Genomic DNA, 17,649 nt, shown 5'->3' with positions numbered 1-17,649 from the left:
TGCACATCCCTAGGGAACCCCCTAATAATTGGCAAAAGGTGGACAGAAGACTATGAAACATAACATTGGGATGCCACTGACAGGACCACCTCCATCTGTTGACCTACTTCTGGTGGTGCATGTCGTATAAAAATGGCTCAAATGCCATTGGGACCTGTTATGCATGTCATGTCCAACTCCAACTAACCTCCTACTCTGTATGGAATCCTTCACCATGATTTGCACACCTTGTGAGTCCAAGGTGGTGGGCTCGCATGACCCAATTGTTGGCTTAGCCCAATTTGGTTCTGAACAAGTGCGTAGGCAAACAGGCCCTAAGGCCATGCTCTATGTAAGGGAGAAATGAGCAAATGAAATATAGACACAACCTGAGAGATGGAGAGAAAAAAGGAAAAAGAGAAGGAGAAGAAGGAAGAAGCTCACGGCTATGCATGTGTTTTTGGTTGCCACTGAAGGTTAGTGCGCACCTTCCCTAACCACCATTTCCCTTCCATTTTGGTTTTTGGGTTGTTGAAAAACCGTGGATTCACTGGGTTGGAGGGGTATGCCTCGACCCCAGTGACTTCTAGTAGTCGAGATGGTGTGCATTGCGCTCCCCAACATGTTTTCCGAGCTCAAAGTGAGCTAAACAAGCTCTGGTGACATTTTGACCAAATAGGGAGGTTAGGGTTTTAATTGTTCCTTCATCGTATCTCCTAAATGGCTTATTGGAAATGTAAATAAGTGGTAACAAATTTTAAGAGTCAGCCTAGGAATCGAGTTTTCTATTAACAAGCCCAGCAAGCTATGACTCAAAGGAATGGTCGAGTATTGGGAACACCTGAACAGAATTCCCCTGCAGAGAATTCTGAGAAAGAAGTGAGTCCATACCCCAATCCTGAAGCTCCACAAGCTTCCAAGGACGATGAAATTGAACAAGTTGGGGGAGGTAGTAATCCTGATGTTTATATGCCAAAAGCCCCTTTCCCCTCTTTAGAATCCCCTTCTTTTTTTACATTTGGCAAGAAGGGTTCAAGAATAGAAGAGATGATGGAATTATTCAAACAAGTCCAGATCAACCTTCCTCTTCTCGTTGCCATAAAGCAAGTTCCAGCTTATGCTAAGTTCTTGAAAGACTTATATACTCAAAAGAGTAAGCTGAAGAACCACATTCCAAAAATTGTCCATCTTACTGAGCAAGTGAGTGCAGTCCTGTCCAATAAACTTCTCCCTAAGCTTAAGGATCCAAGGGAACCTCTCATATCTTGCACCATTGGGAACCTTCCCATTAAGCGTGCACTCCTTAATCTAAGGGCGAGTGTGAATATTTTTTCTAGCTCAGTTTATGACCAATTTAGATTTGGAGAATTAAAGCTTACGGAGGTTATTCTCCAACTTGCTAACCATTCAATCAAAGTCCCTAGAGGCTTTATTGAGGGTGTATTATTTAAGGTTGATGAGCTCTATTTTCCTATGGATTTTCTTGATCTTGATATGGAAGCATCTACTAATAGGAAACCGCAGTCAATAACCTCAGAACGTCCATTCTTGGCCACTGCCAATGCATGCATTAATTGCAGATCAGGTGCAATAGAAATTTCCTTTGGTAATAAGAATCTCTGATTGAACATCTTTAATGCCACTTTAGGGCCTCAACATGAGGACGAGTGTTTCTTTGTTGATATGATAGATGAGGTGGTAGTAGAATATACTCCAGTGATATTAGCAGATGACCCAATGCAACAGTGTTTAACATTCTTTGGAGGTGATGATTTTGATGTTGATTCTTACACTGCTGAGGTCAGTGCTCTACTAGATGCTTCTACCCTTTCCAATCGTCCTCCTTAAACTATCAAGTTTGAGCCCCATCCTCCTTTGTCTAAGAAACCAGCATTGAGTTTTATTGAGTCTCCACCAATGTTAGAGCTTAAAATATTATCAAATTCATTGAAATATGCTTTCTTGAGATCGAATGAGACATTACTTGTCATCATTTCTTCCAATTTGACATCTAATCAAGAAAGCAAACTGTTGGATGTTCTCAAAGAACATAAGGCTACCATTCGACGGTATGTGGCTAATTTGAAAGGTATTAGCCCATCAATTTGCATACATCATACCTACTGTGATGATGGAGCTACGCCTTTCCAGAATGCACAAAGGAGATTGAATCCTAACTTGTGCAAAATTATTAAGAAGGAGGTGGTGAAATGGTTAGATGCAGGCATTGTTTACTCCATCTCTGACAACAAGTGGGTAAGTTCAGCAGGAATTTTCCAGATTTTCTTAAATTAAACCACATTCTCACAAAAGATCATGAATCAAGGTAGGATTTCAGTATCAAGCCTCTAATTTGATGATCAAACCCCAAATTAGGCATGCATGCATGTAATCCATCCTCAGTTTCACTTTGCATGTAACTCTTTAACCTTAGTACAAAAATTTCAAAGTGGGATTTCTCCTTAATTACAAGAAATTTTATGTGAAATCTTGGCCTCACAGTTCCATTCGGCCTTCATGCATGTAACCTATTTCAAAATTTTAAGGCCCCTTTGAATTTATTTCATCAAAGAACAGTAAATCAGACTCTCTATAATCACATACTTGCTGAAATTTCAGATTTCTACTTCCTCTTCTTATTTCAGCCGAATCGGCCCAATCCAACTTCTAATTTCTGAAAATTTTTCCACATTTCAGGTTCATGCAAGTGAGATCCCTTACCTCTGAATCCTCCAATGCTGCCTTAGAAGATCGAATTCCTTCTTGATCTCCTTCTCTGTTCTTCTTCTTCTTCTTCTTTCTCCTCTCTTTCTCTTGTTGTCCAAGTGAGAAAATAAGGCTACTAAGATCGGTGGTGGCCTATTTATAACCCCAAATTCCTTGGTGGAATGTTCCACCCACTCATGAATATAATATATATATATATATATATATATTACTTAGAGTATGTCATAATATGAATACATATATAATTAAGTTAAATTATATAATTCTTATTGTAAATCATTATTATTTAACTTATTTTATCATAACAGACTCATAAAAATAGGTCCTCATGTCAAATTACAAAAGTGGGACCCACAACAGTCAAATATGACTATTCTGTCCAGTTGACAGGCCAACCTGTCCTGTCCAGGACTCTCTAGCCAGTTGACCCATATTTGTTCCCCCTTGAGTCTGCTTAATTCCTTATCATTACTAACCCTTAATAAAGGTTAATGTATACCTATTGGCTCACTTTTCTTGCTGATTCTTCCAACATTGTTGGCAGAAGACACAGATACGTGTTGGGTTATTCTTCACTTCTTGGCATTCTACTGCTGCCAGCCATGTTAGCGTTGACCTCTCCTGCCTATTACTCTTGCCTGTCCATAATTTATGTAAAGAGGTGAGATTGGGGTGTTACATTTTTCCCCTGTCTCTCTTCCTTGCTCTCATCTCACACATGGCCCCTTCCTTGTTTCTCTCCCCTAGACCAAATCTCTTATATGTTCCTCCCTCTCTTTCGTCCTAATCTAGAATTTCTTTCCCATCGAATTTCTTTCTCTCTCTCTCTCACTCACAACTCCATCTCCACCCACAACTCCCACTCACACCATCCTTGTTTTATCCTTCACACACTCCTTATTTAAGGAGTGCTTCTCTATTGTTTGTCCTACTTCTTCCTCTCTTCCACAGATCTACATAGCAATCATCTCTCCAATGTCAATACTTATATCCACCATCACTAACTAGTTCATCATAGTTTTTCTTGGAGGAGACTTCGAGGAGAACACTACCGTTCACCGACGTTCGTTTGCATCCATGGAAGCTTGTAGTTGTTGCTCTTCGTTGATTCGCACCATGAGCAGCTAACTCCCCTCTCTATCTTTAGATTTAAATGAAGTTTTGATTTATTACTATTTAATTTCTAGTTGTAATGCATACTTGATTGTTTGATGTTAAAGACCTCTTCCCATGTGGATGATTTTAAATAGTTAAATTAGTTTAAAATATTTGTCTTTTGGATTCACCTATTTTATTCAAACAATGGTATTTTATTTGATTTTTGACAAACACTAATGATATCTTTTAACCAATCAAACTAAGTGTGCTAACTGAAAGCGATAGATGATAGTGCTTGACAGGATATGTTATATTTTTTTGGTTGAAGTGGAACTTGTAGTTTTAATGAACAGAAGTATGAGTCAGAGATTATTTAATAATATCAAAAAGGATTAAAAACCTAAGGATAACTTATTCTCATTAATTCATATGATACCCTACTTTCTAAATCCGATCTAATTTTCAGTTGGTTTGGTTTGGCCTTGCAGGACCTAAACCCGAGCTAGCTAATTCAAATACCTTATGGAACATGATGGCAAGGGTGAATCTGAACTCAGGTTGGCCAAATGAGTTGGAGTCAGTGCCTAGTGAAGTCTGTGTACTCAACCTGTGCACTTGTACGTATCACGAGGTCATGTACGCATAATAAAGGTATGTACTCAACCAAGTACGCATGTTTATCGATTACTAAGAGTAATATACATGTCGGGGCCGAGCCCCATTGAAAGTTCCAATGTTTTGGCTAAGTTTTGGCCAACTAGTGGGTGGTCATAGATGGATCGGGCCCACCAGTGTGACCTACCACTCTGGTCATTAGATATTGTGACCCACTATAAATAACATTTATTTCCTTCTTTCACCTCATTTATTGTTTTACACGGTGGGTGAGAAAAGTAAAGAAGAGAGAGAAAAAGAAGAAAGAGGAGAGAGGAAGGAAGAAGAAAATGGGAAAGGAAATGCTCGTTGTGCGTCGTCGAGGTTGAATCCTTCAATTTCAACATCTTAACAATCCTCATCTCAAGATCTACAATTTGAGGTGAGTAAAGTCCGTATTCCTTAAACCCTTATGAAACCCTAAGTGAAACCCTTCAATTTGGGTAGCAATCCTTTGGATCTTGTTATGATCTCTTGAGAATGTGAATCTAAGGTTTAATAAGGTTCTATATGTTGTTCATGAAGGATTTAGAGGAAGACTTGCTAGATTTGTGAAGCATTTGTTGATCTCTTGAATTAAAAAGAAGGATTTGAGGTTTTGAGGTGTTCTTGAGCAAAGAGGTAAGATCCACGCTTAAGACTTTGGATTGACCTTAGATCTAGGTTGGAATCAAGATTTGAAGCCTTAGATTTGTGAAAAATGCAGTCGACTCGACCCGTGGTGGTTTCCCCAAGGTGGGATAAAGAACTAAAGTAAACATCAAAAATCCCGATTCTAATTGGTGGGTGCCTAGGAATGATCGGACCCACCAATCCAGCTCCTGCCTATCCTAGGTAGGCTGCTAGCTCGATTGACAAGCAAGATCGATGGGTGACCTAGCCCACTGTTCTTGGCCCCTGGTCCAATCAGAGCCGTTGTCCGATAAGTGAGCAAGATCGGTGGGCAACCTGGCCCATCGCTCTTGGCCCATCGATCCAGGCAGAGTCCCTGGGTTGAGCGGCGAGCAAGGACTGGTGGGTGTCTTGCCTACCGGTTGACCCACCAATCCGACTTCTCGGGTCCCGTTTGGACCCAAATTCGTCAGGTAATCTTCTCTTGTGATTCTAAACATATTGGGATCATCATACCTCATTGGTTATGACCCTAAAGTGAGACGTACTAAATCCAACTCTTTTATAATAGGTTGTTCTAGGAACTCACGTCATCACACGCCAGATCTTCCTCGTACTAAGGGTGATCTTCGTACACAACTAGGTAAGTGGGAAGAGGACATTGCATCATGTCATTCTAGTTGTAGACTAGCCATGTCATCATATTATTATTGTGCAGACTAGTCTCCACGAGTGCCATTGCATGCATTGACGTGTGCATTATGAAATTAAATTATGATTAAACATGCTGATATCTTTAATTGTCAAATGCCTATTCTTGCTTGTGATATGAGATGGATGACTTTAACTATTGAATTGATGCTTGCTAGACTAGATGCCATAGTCGGCTTGGACACGAATGCATTGGTGGCCCGTGGAATGGGATGCGATGGCACCATGCAGTCGTACTATCTCACATAGGAGCATGTAGTTAAGAATGCCATATCTCTGTGCTATGACCCTTCCTAGTAGGGGTTTAGGTGTTAGATATATCACTGGAGGGAAGCCCGAGGTTGTGAACCAATGGTGGCAGTTAGAAGTATGCATGACTGATCATTAGGATTGTCGACAACTTTGGTGATATAATAAGAGGGCCAATCATACTGCTCTTAATTTAATGTCATCGTGGGTCGGTAGTTTACTTTAATGTAGTCATGGGACGGCAATTTACTTTAATGTCACTGTGGGTCAGTAATTTACTTTAATGTCGCTGTGGGTCGGCACTTTATTTTTTCAGTACCTACGACTGGCCTTCTCTGGCAACCCTATGGACGTATCACGGGATGGGGTTCGCGGCTCATACCTGGAGCATACGCTCACTGTGGTTGCGAGTAGCACATGATCTATTACTTAGAATTGTTGTCTCGGTGGACTAAGATAATAAAATGAACTGCACATATGTAGGTTCATTTGTATTGCGCATACTTGTTTGGTCTTTCTTTTCACTTACTGGGCTAGTGAGTTCATCCCATATGTGCACCACTTTTTAGATGATCTTATAGGTTTTTCAGCTGAAGAGCTAGAGCCAAGACCCACCATAAAGTTTCCAATCGAGGACTGGTGGGTCCCTGAAGATCTCAGGCACAGGGCCATGTGCCCGTGCGATAGTTGTGTTGCGAGTCAACAACATTGATACCATACAGGGATTCTTTTTTATTATTTTGTAAATGCTACCCCTATTGTGTTCTAGATGCTTAAACTATATTTCTTGTGATTATATCACGCCTATGGGCCCACATGTAAATGTATTATGTAATAAAATTTGGGTATCAAGAGCATTGGGGTATTTACAGGTATGTATATGTAAGACTTCCGTTGAAATACAAAAATTTCTTGACTTAATGTGTGTGTATAATGTGCTGTGGTTAGTGTATCAGATGATCCTGGCAAGTTTTGGGTTAACAGGTGTTAACTCGGTCACCGATTTTGTCCTGTATGGAACAGGGTGTGACAATCGGTGGTATCAGAGTGCGATGCTCTACCCACATATAGCATACAAGTTAGATCCCATAGAGTCTTATAATAGGACCCCGAGATTGGGTAAACATAAAAGCTTTAAAGGATTAAAAGCTGTAAAGGATTAAAAGCCGTAATAAAATGAAAATGTCTAAATACTTGCATTCTATGGTATGCATGGGAATAGAACTTAAATAGATTAACAAAGGACCAATAGGTCTATTCTATAAACCATTAAGTAAAAAATTTACTCAAAATTTTGGGAGCATAACGGCACCATATTGAATTTCCAAAAATTTTACACAAGTCACCTGATAAACCACAGACATAAAGATAATTACAAAATAGGGTGACAGCCACTGTCACCACCAAACCACAACAGGATAATGAAATAAGTAAACCTATCCAAAAGTTATAAACATCCACATAAATGCCACCATATAGATATTATCCAAGTTCCAAACCATAAAAGTAAATCAAAATATACAACCACCAAGTATCAAAGACCATCATCATCAACTAGAAAAGAAGGAACGTAGAGGAAGAAGCCACCACTCTGTCAATCATCATCGTCGTCCACGATGAAGGTTTTCCCACCCATAGGCCATGTGTCGCACTCAAAGTGAAGGTCGTAAACATCAAACCTGTCATTCGTGAAGGCGACTTCTTTCTTCACACGGAGGAAGTCGATAGCAATTCTGTTAGATACCTTATCCAAGCCCTCAGTGAAGTACTTGAAACTGGCCTCTAATCTTCCTAGTCGGTGCTATACCGCCAAACATTGGTCGACCCTCTCCTCTACATGCTTTGAAATCTGATCTTACCCTTCCTTTAGGGCACCGATACTGTCCATCAATTTCTGAAAATCAAAAGCCCCCCACCTGAAGGTGGTGGAGCAGTAAAATGTGGATGAACAACCCTAGTCTCTAAGGGCTCCTCCTCGAGGATCTCATCCTCATCTATCTCCTCCTCGTCTGGATGAGGGAAATAATCTTCATCCTCCTCACTCACATACTCTATCACCATATACTTTGGCTCAGGATCATTTGCTCCCTGTGGTGCCCCCATTGGCACTGGCAACCCCATTCTCTTCAGATTTTCTTGAGTAAACTTATCCCCTTGGTACTTCCCTTCCTCACCTGACAAATCCACTTGGAAATACTCAAACACCTTGGTAAGCAACCTACCATAAGGAAAGCCAAAGTCATTGGGGTGAGCAATGTGGTATTCCATCATCTTCATCATAACATAGGGAAGGCAAAGGCAGGAAGCACCCCCTTCCAGGGCCACAGAGATGCATTATGCAAGGTAAGCTATCATAAAGCTTACCTGGTTCCTATGACTTGCTTTGGGAAGTAGGTTGAACTAAGCCAAGCATGCGAAAACTGGGCCGGCTGTATTATAGGCAGTCTCAGACAATGGACGCTCCTTATGTCCACATTTGGTCTCAAAGATGACCTCCTGCATCTTAAAGGGCCCACTGCCTTGATCCTTGGAGTGTTATAAAAATAGGCACCTTCAGCTGATATACCTAAGATGGCTGCCAACAAATCCACCATCAGAACAATGTCTACTCCCTTTATCAGACTAGTGAGAGAGTATTACCCATCCCTAAAGGAAGCCTCTAGGTTACAATAGGAGTACCAGACGAGGTTCTCGTGGCATGGGCCATCAAGGTAGAGTATGGGTTCCCAACCTAAGATCATGAATCTCTCCAACCTCTGATAATCTACAAAGTCCTCGGTCACTACCGTCTTTTCCAACATGATCGGTTGCTTGGAAAATGTAGACCAGACAACAGCTGCCTTAGTACTATAGAACAAGCTCTTGTCGTAGTTCATAGGATCAAAAGAGGGGTTCCTTGCGGGTCAGGCCCGTGGTGAAGAAGAGGAACTAGGAGTGTCATTCCTTCCCTGGGAGGTAATAGTCTTCCTCCTCTTAGAGGAGGAGGCAGTCTCCTTGCCTCTCCTAGAAGACATCCTGACAACACAAAGGGAGATGTGTAAGTGTAATGAATGGGGACTATGAAAAGAATGTAATAAGTAGTATTTTTAAAAAGGGGAGTGAGATGAACCCTATGAACAATGACATGAATTGGAGAACCTCTAAAGGCATGGATAGATACCAAAATGGAATGAAATTAACGGAATGAACTTAGAAGGAAATGAAAATTTGTGATAAAGAAATGGATGAGTGTGAAAATCTACATAATACCCAAATGCAATTGAATAGGAAACAAGGAGCATGATGATGGCAATGACTACTACTGAAACAAAGAAAAGGGATGGAAATCCCTAAACATTTGATCGAAGACAGTGGAGATTATACATGAGTAAAAGTGGAGATAATCTTAAGAGAAAGTTCATGTATCCCCAAAATGAAATTATTCAAACTATCTTATGAGCTGTTGTTAGAGGATGGACAAAATGATACTTTCAATCATAAGAGAAAAATGAAGAAATGGAAGAAAACTCCCAAATTTTCCAAAGAATTGATCATAAAAAGGGGTTATGTATATCAAAAGAGAGGAAACATGTTCACACACAAATGGAAATGGATACTCTACTAATGGGTGTGTGCAATGAGAGTGAAAAATAACATTTGAATCATCAATTTGAGACAAAGAAAGAAAAATGAGAAGAAAACCCTAAAATAGAGAAATTAGGGCAAGAAATTGAGATTTCTATCTATAAATCGATCAATCAAGCCACCAAATCATGGAAAGCATAAATGGATCATCATATTGTCAAGAAAACAAATATTCCATGGAAGAAATGAAGCATATAATGAGATTCCAAGTTTCTAATGGGAGAGAACACCGAAAAACATGATTCCAAGGAGAAAGAGGAGAAAAGCAACCTACTTGAGTACTTGTGATGATGAAGAAGGGTTGGAACGTCGATTTGCCGAGTGAGAATCATGAGTTGAAGCGTCGGATAGGTCCCCAAATCACCCTAGTAGAGTTTGGAAGGAAGAAGAAGAGAAAGTGGGGAAAATGGGTTTTCAAAACCCCATTTAAAATGGTCCGAGTACCAAGGCCCCAAATTGGCCTGTGTTGGAGATTTTTTAATATTTTGCGCCTTCTAGGCCCCAATTAGATGCCAATAGGGGTGTTCCGCCGCATAGTTAACCATTATGGCGAGACCAAACTATGCATTGATAATTAATGTGGGCATGTTTGGATATGTGGTGTGTCAATGTGGCCTGTGATATAAAATGCATTGATTATGAATATATATATATATATATACAACTGTGTTGGCACTCAATCAATGCTTATGTTTTGGAATAATTCAGGTATAGAACACCATAGTACGCACCAGATCGGGTGGTCGTGCCCGTGGTACCTCTCTTGGTCAGCCACCCATTTCCCATGATCCTCGACCAATAGGGCAATCCTTACATCCACCACCACAAGTGGATCATGATCTGGAACATGTTCAAGGTAACTCACCCATGAACGAAATCCCAGGTCCCCCATATGTCATCACTCCTGGTGATGTGGTAACCCTTATACAACAGTCACAAGGGGCTTTCCAGCAGCAGTTGCTACAGCGACAACAAACATTCATGGCTGCTATGCAGCAATATATGAACCTTACTCTATCGGGTCAGCCTCCTAGAGGGGTTACTCCATAGGACCCTCCAGTGGGGACAGGTGTTGGAGTACAACTTGGAGGAACACCGCCTGAGGTTATACCTCAAGATCAACAGGAGGCACCCCTACGATGCCACCTTGTGGCACTCCGTCATTCATGATGCCTCCACATTATCCGTACTATCCACCCTATCATCCACCAACCACCATTACAGCAAAGGTAGTGAAATATTTTAAGAAGTACATGCCACCCATCTTCACCAAGGTGGGAAATGACCCATTGGAATCGGATCGGTGGATCCAAGAGTTAGAGAAAGTATTTGACATAGTAGAGTGCACAGAGGCACAGAAGCTTATATGTGCTGGGTTGTAACTTATAAATGAAGCTGATTCTTGGTGGAAAGCTTCCAAGCCTACATTGGTGGCAACTCACCCAGACCCTACTTGGGAACAATTCAAGGAATTGTTCTTGTCAAATTACTATCCCAAAAGCTTTAGAGACCGCAATGAGGCGGAGTTTATCGCACTAACTCAAGGAGGAAAATTTGTTCAAGGAGGAAAATTTGTTCTGGAGTATCGGCAACAGTTTGAAAGTTTATTCTATTTTTCTCCTCACCATATGAGGACGGCTGAGGAAAAAGCCCATAAATTTTTAAACGGGCTGAAGACATCAATTGGTACAATGTTGGAGGTGCTGAACTTAATTGAATATACACAAATTGTGCAAAAAGCTAAGACAATGGAAGATAGGCAGAAGGGAGAGCCATCCCTTGCGCTGGGACTATGGAAGAGGGTAAACCCATATGCTGATTCAGGTGGCATTTTCGTGGTTCGTACTCCTATGGTCCCACCTATAGACAACCCTATAGGCCTTCGGGTAATCCCTCCCGACTAGTTAGTGGGCCGGGCACTACATCATTCCGTCTGAGCACCAGTGTGGTGCCTATGACTCTAAGACCCCCTCGTCCATCAACTGCACCAGGAACAGTACAGAGAGCTCCTTTTCTAGTTCAGTCATTGCCAATTCAATGTTTTAATTTCATTCATACAGGCACTAAACCAAAGATTGTCGGTATCCAGCAGTAGCCCCCATCTAATTGGTCTCCTATTCATAGACTTGCATTGGCTTAGGAAAACCAGCCTAAGGGAAGGATGTATGCCCTAACAGCTGAAGAGGCTGAAGCTAGTACTGAAGTAGTAGCAGGTATGCTTAATTAAAAGACTTGTGATAAAAACTTTGAGTAACATGTTATACTTATATGCAATGCAATGCTAGGTGTCTTATCTGTATCAGGTATACCTGCATATGTCTTATTCAATTCTGGGGAGTTGCATTCATTTGTGTCTAAGCGATTTTCTAGAAAGCTTGATGTGCCATCTAAGACCTTATAATGCAAGCTAGTTGTTAGCACGCCTACCAGCACAGTGGAATAGTTGAAAGAAGTGTATGGGTCGTGTTCAGTTGCAATTAATGAAAATAAACTAGATACCCAGCTTATCAAATTCAATATGCAGAATTTTGACATCATTCTGGGCATGGATTGGTTGTCGGCTCATTGACCAAATGTGATGTGTGCCGAGAAATAAGTTAAGATGAAGGATGAAGAAGGAGTAGAGCTTGTGTGTCAATCCGAAAGGTCAAAGCGACCTAGAAAGACTATTATATCTGCCTTACAGGCGGTGAAGTTAAATGAATTTCAGGGCTACCTTGCATCAATACTGGATGTGGATGCAAAGGTTACACCATTAAATGAATTACCGATAGTCAAGGAATTCCCTGATGTCTTCCCAGATGATCTAACTCAGCTTCTGCCTAATAGAGAGTTGGAGTATGCCATTTACTTAATTCCTGGAGCTGCCCCAGTGTCTAAAGCTTCGTATAGAATGGCACCAGTCGAATTAAAAGAGCTATATATACAGTTGCAAGATCTGTTGAAAAAGGAGTTCATACGCCCAAGTGTCTCACCTTGGAGTGCACCAGTCTTATTTGTCAAGAAGAAGGATGGTAGTTTACGTATGTGCATCGATTACCAAGAACTGAACAAGTTGACCATTAAGAACCGGTATCCGTTGCCATGCATCAACAACCTATTTGATCAACTGCAAGGTGCTAGGGTGTTTTCAAAGATTGATCTTAGATCGGGTTATTACCAGCTCAAGATAAGGAGCAGTGATATACCAAAGACAACTTTTAGAATCTGATATGGTCATTATGAATTCTTAATGTTGTCTTTCAGGCTAACCAATGCACCGGCCGTTTTTATAAATTTAATAAACTAGGTATTTCATGATTTCCTTGATGAGTGGGTCATCATTTTCATTGATAACATCTTGATTTACTCGAAGTTAGAAGAAGAACATGCAAAACACTTGAGGATGGTACTACAAAGATTAAGAGAGTAATAGTTATATGCCAAATTCAGCAAATGTGAATTTTGGCTCAAGCAAGTAGGATTCCTAGGGCACGTGGTGTCTAAGAATGGGATCAAAGTGGACCCAGAAAAGGTGAAGGCTATAGTAGAGTGGGAGGCACCCAAGAATGTAACAAAGATTAAAATCTTTTTGGGCTTGGCAGGCTACTACCGGTGCTTTATTATAAAATTTTCTCGAATATTGGTGTCGATGACCAAGTTTACCAGGAAAGGTGTAAAGTTTGAATGGTCAGAAGAGTGTGAAAATAGTTTCCAAGAGCTGAAGAAGCGGTTAGTGTCAGCTCCTATGTTAACCATTCCAAATGGTACAGATGGGATGACAGTCTATAATGATGCATCTAAGATAGGGTTAAGTTATGTTCTCATGCAACACGGCAAGGTGGTAGCATATGCATCCAGGCAACTCAAGGAGTATAAGAAGAACTACCCCACTCATGATTTAGAACTAGCAGCAGTCATATTTGCTTTAAAGATCTTGCATCATTAGCTGTATGGGGAGAAGTACGAGATCTACAGTGATCACAAAAGCCTTAAGTACTTCTTCATTCAGCTAGATTTAAATATAAGGCAGAGTAGATGGCTTGAACTGATGAAGGATTATGATTGTGATATTCAGTATCACCTAGGCAAGGCTAATGTGGTGGCTGACGCTCTAAGTCAAAAGGCTCAGACTGTATCGCTTACATATGTAGCTGTCAGTCCACAGCTTATATAAGAGGCGATGTTGATGGATGAAATCCTTCTATATGAGGGGGCAACATTGGAACTTGAGCATCAACCAGATGATGTTAAGCATTTGACTATATCCTTCATAGCCTTACAGGTGCACCCATCCATCAGACAAGAGGTGATAGCGAAACAATCTTTGGAAACTAAGCTGCAAAGGATCATGCTGAAATTCAAGAGCAGACAATGAATGACCCTGACTTCACAATAGCCAATGACAAAATTGTGCCTGATAGGCTATGCGTGCCTGATGATATGGAGATACAGGATAAAATTGTGAAGGAGGCACACAGTTCTGAATACTCACTTCATCTTGGAAGTACAAAGATATATAAAGATCTCAAACAAAGCTATTGGTGGCCAGCAATGAAGGACAATATTTCCTTGTATGTAGCAAAATGTCTTGTGTGTCAGATGATTAAAGCAAAAAAGGCATCGACCATATGGTGCTCTACAGCCACTCCCAGTATCGGAGTGGAAATGGGATAAGATCACCATAGACTTTGTTATAGGGCTACCCCATACACCCAAGGGAATGGATGCAATTTTGGTGGTAGTTGACAGGCTTACCATGACCGCTCATTTTATCTCGATCAGGACCAATTACTCCACGGACAAGTTAGCTCAACTTTATATGGATAACATAGTCCATTTACATGGATTACCGGTAAGCATTGTGTTAGATGGAGACCTGAGATTCACATCTAAATTCTAGAAGAGTCTCCAGTAAGCCTTAGGGACACGGGTGAATTTGAATACAGATTTTCATCCACAGAACGATGGGCAATCAAAATGTACCATACAAATACTAGAAGACATGCTCAGGGCCAATGCAATGGAAATGATTGGCAGTTGGGAAGAAAAAATACCTCTTATGGAGTTTGCTTATAATAATAGCTACCAAACCATAATCGGGATGGCTCCATATGAAGCATTATATGGAAGAAAGTGTAGAACGCTCCTATATTGGGATGAAGTAGGTGAGCGATGGATGCATGGATTAAAGATGATACAGATGACGTGTGACAAGGTCAACTTCATTCGGGAAAGAATTAAAGTAGCCCAAACATGTCAAAAGAGCTATGCAGATAACCGTAGGAAAGATATTGAATTTTAAGGGGGGAGAAAGTGTTCCTAAATTTTTTTCTTACCAAAGGGTTGCATAGATTCCACAGGAAGGGCAAGCTAAGTCTGAGGTATATTGGCCCATTTGAAATCCTGGCTCGAGTTGGCTCCATGGCTTATATATTGGCTCTTCCGCTTTACCTCAGCAATGTTCACAATGTGTTCCACGTGTCTATGCTAAAGCAGTACATCTATGATACATCACATGTGCTATCTGTGGAACTGGAATATTTGGAAGCTGATATGACTTACAAAGAGCAGCCCATTGAAATCTTAGACCAGAAAATAAAGACTTCGCAATCGCTCCGTCGCCTTTGTGAAAGTTCGATGGGCTAATCATTCGCTTGAGGAAGCATTTTGGGAAAAAGAAGATGATATCCAAGCTAAGTATCCTCATCTTTTCGGATGACAAGGTACTATAATTTCGAGGACAAAATTTTCAAAAAGGGGGGTAAATGTGATACCCTACTTTCTAAACCCGATCTAATTTTCAGTTGGTTCAGTTTGGTCTTGTAGGACCTGAACCCAAGCAAGCCGATTCAAATACCTTATGGAACATGATGACAAGGGTGACTCTGAACTCAGGTTGGCCAAATGAATTGGAGTTAGTGCCTAGTGAAGTCTATGTACCCAAACCATGCACTTACACGTATCACGAGGCCATGTACACATGATAAATGTACGTAGTCATATTTTATACCAAGTATGCGTGTTGATTGATTACCAAGAGTAAAATACGTGTTGGGGCCGAGCCCTATTGAAAGTTCTAATGTTTCTGCTAAGTTTTGATCGACTGATGGGTGGTCATAAATGGGTCGGACACACTAGTGTGACCTACCACTTTGGTCATTAGATATTTTGACCCCACTATAAATAGCATTTATTAACTTCCTTCACCTCATTTATTGTTTTACACGGTGGGTGAGAAAAGTAAAGAAGCGAGAGAAAAAAAAGAAAGAGGAGGAAGGAAGAAGAAAATGGGGAAGAAAATGCTTGTTGTGCATCGTTGAGGTTGAATCCTTCAATTTCGACGCCTGATTAATGATCCTCATCTTGAGATCTACGATTTGAGGTGAGTAAAGTTCGTATTCCTTAAACCCTTATGAAACCCTAAGTGAAACCCTTCTACTTGGGTAGCAATCATTTGGATCTTGTTATGATCTCTTGAGAATGTGATTCTAAGGTTTAATAAAGGTTATATATATTGTTTATGAAGGATTTAGAGGAAGACTTGCTAGATTTGTGAAGCATTTGTTGATCTCTTGAGCTAAAGAGAAGGATTTGAGGTTTCGAGGTGTTCTTGAGCAAAGAGGTAAGATCCACGCTTAAGACTTTGAATCGACCTTAGATCTATGTTGGAATCATGATTTGGAGCTTTAGATTTGTGAAAAATGCGGTCAAATCGACCCGTGGTGGTTTTCCCAAGGTGGAATGAAGAATAAAAGAGAACATCAAAAATCTCGATTCTGATAGGTGGGTGCCTGGGAATGATAGGACCCACCAATCTAGCACCCGCCTATCCTAGGTAGGCTACTAGCTTGATCGACAAGCAAGACCGATGGGCGACATGGTCTGTCGCTCCTAACCCGTGGGTCCAATCAGAGATGCTGGTCCGACAGGCGAGCAAGATCAGTGGATGACCTACCCTGTCGCTCTTGGCCCGCCGATCTAGGCAGAGTCCTTGGGTCGAGCGGTGAGCAAGGATTGGTGTGTGCCTTGCCTATCGGTTAACCCACTAATCTGACTTCTCAGGTACCGTTTGAGCCCAAATTCATTGGGTAACCTTCTATTGTGATTCTAAACACATTGGGATCATCACGCCTCATTGGTTATTATCCTAAAGTGAGACGTACTAAATCCAACTCTTTTATGATACGTTATTCTAGGAACTCGCGTCATTGCACATCGGGAAGAGGACATTGCATCATGTCATTCTGATTGTAGACTAGCCATGTCATCATATGATTATTGTGTAGACTATTCATCTACGAGTGTCATTGCATGCATTGACGTGTGCATTATGAAATTCAATTATGATTAAATATGCTGATATCTTTAATTGTCAAATACATATTCTTGCTTGTGATATGAGATGGATGACTTTAACTATTGAATATGATGCTTACTATACTAGATGCTGTAGTCGGCTTGGATACGAATGCATTGGTGGCCCATGGAATGGGATGCGATGGCATTATGTAGTCGTATTATCTCACATAGGAGCATGCAGTTAGGAATGTCATATCCTTGTGCTACGACCCTTCCTAGCAAGGGTTTAGGTGTTGGGTATATCACTGGGGGAAAGCCTGAGGCTGTGAACCAACAGCGGCAGTTAGAAGTATGCCCAACTTATCATTAGGACTGTCAGCAACTTTGGTGATATAACAAGAAGGCCAATCGTATTGCTTTTCAGGATTAAAGTATCTGTATCGATCGTCGTATCGGTATACCAAAATTAAGATACGTATCGGAAGGTATCGTATCGTATCGGAGATACGCTAAGATACGCTAAAGATACATACATAAATGGATATGAAACACCTTTTTAAACACTTTTGCATAAAAAATTTGTTAAAAAAAAATTATTGATAACATATATTATTCATAAACACTAAATTGAGGGTATCGCACTAAGAATTCAAGGTTTTTAGTTGTCCCATAAATGTAAAATCCTTGTTCCCAACCTTGATTTCCACTTTAGTT

General features: G+C 40.7%; 1 protein-coding gene across 1 annotated transcript; it reads left to right on the top strand.

Moving 5' to 3' along the window:
- The first annotated feature begins 786 nt into the window (after positions 1-786).
- On the top strand, positions 787-2,706 carry LOC122089710. Its single transcript, XM_042659409.1, has 4 exons — positions 787-1,564; positions 1,628-1,779; positions 1,864-2,235; positions 2,677-2,706. Exons 1-4 carry the CDS (start codon positions 787-789, stop codon positions 2,704-2,706), a joined length of 1,332 nt encoding a protein of 443 aa, XP_042515343.1.
- The last annotated feature ends 14,943 nt before the right edge of the window (positions 2,707-17,649 follow it).

The sequence above is a fragment of the Macadamia integrifolia genome, chromosome 9, assembly GCF_013358625.1.
Source record: "Macadamia integrifolia cultivar HAES 741 chromosome 9, SCU_Mint_v3, whole genome shotgun sequence".
Lineage (NCBI taxonomy): Eukaryota > Viridiplantae > Streptophyta > Magnoliopsida > Proteales > Proteaceae > Macadamia > Macadamia integrifolia.
The sequence above is the reverse complement of the archived record's forward strand: the minus strand, read 5'-3'. Positions and strand labels throughout refer to the sequence as shown.

Bases quoted from the DNA above. Each gene is read 5' to 3' on its own strand.
- LOC122089710 (XM_042659409.1), top strand. From the start codon at position 787: ATGACTCAAAGGAATGGTCGAGTATTGGGAACACCTGAACAGAATTCC. The intron at 1,565-1,627 runs GTGCAATAGAAA...ATGCCACTTTAG, and splicing joins ATGCATTAATTGCAGATCAG to GGCCTCAACATGAGGACGAG. The intron at 1,780-1,863 runs GTCAGTGCTCTA...CCTTTGTCTAAG, and splicing joins TTGATTCTTACACTGCTGAG to AAACCAGCATTGAGTTTTAT.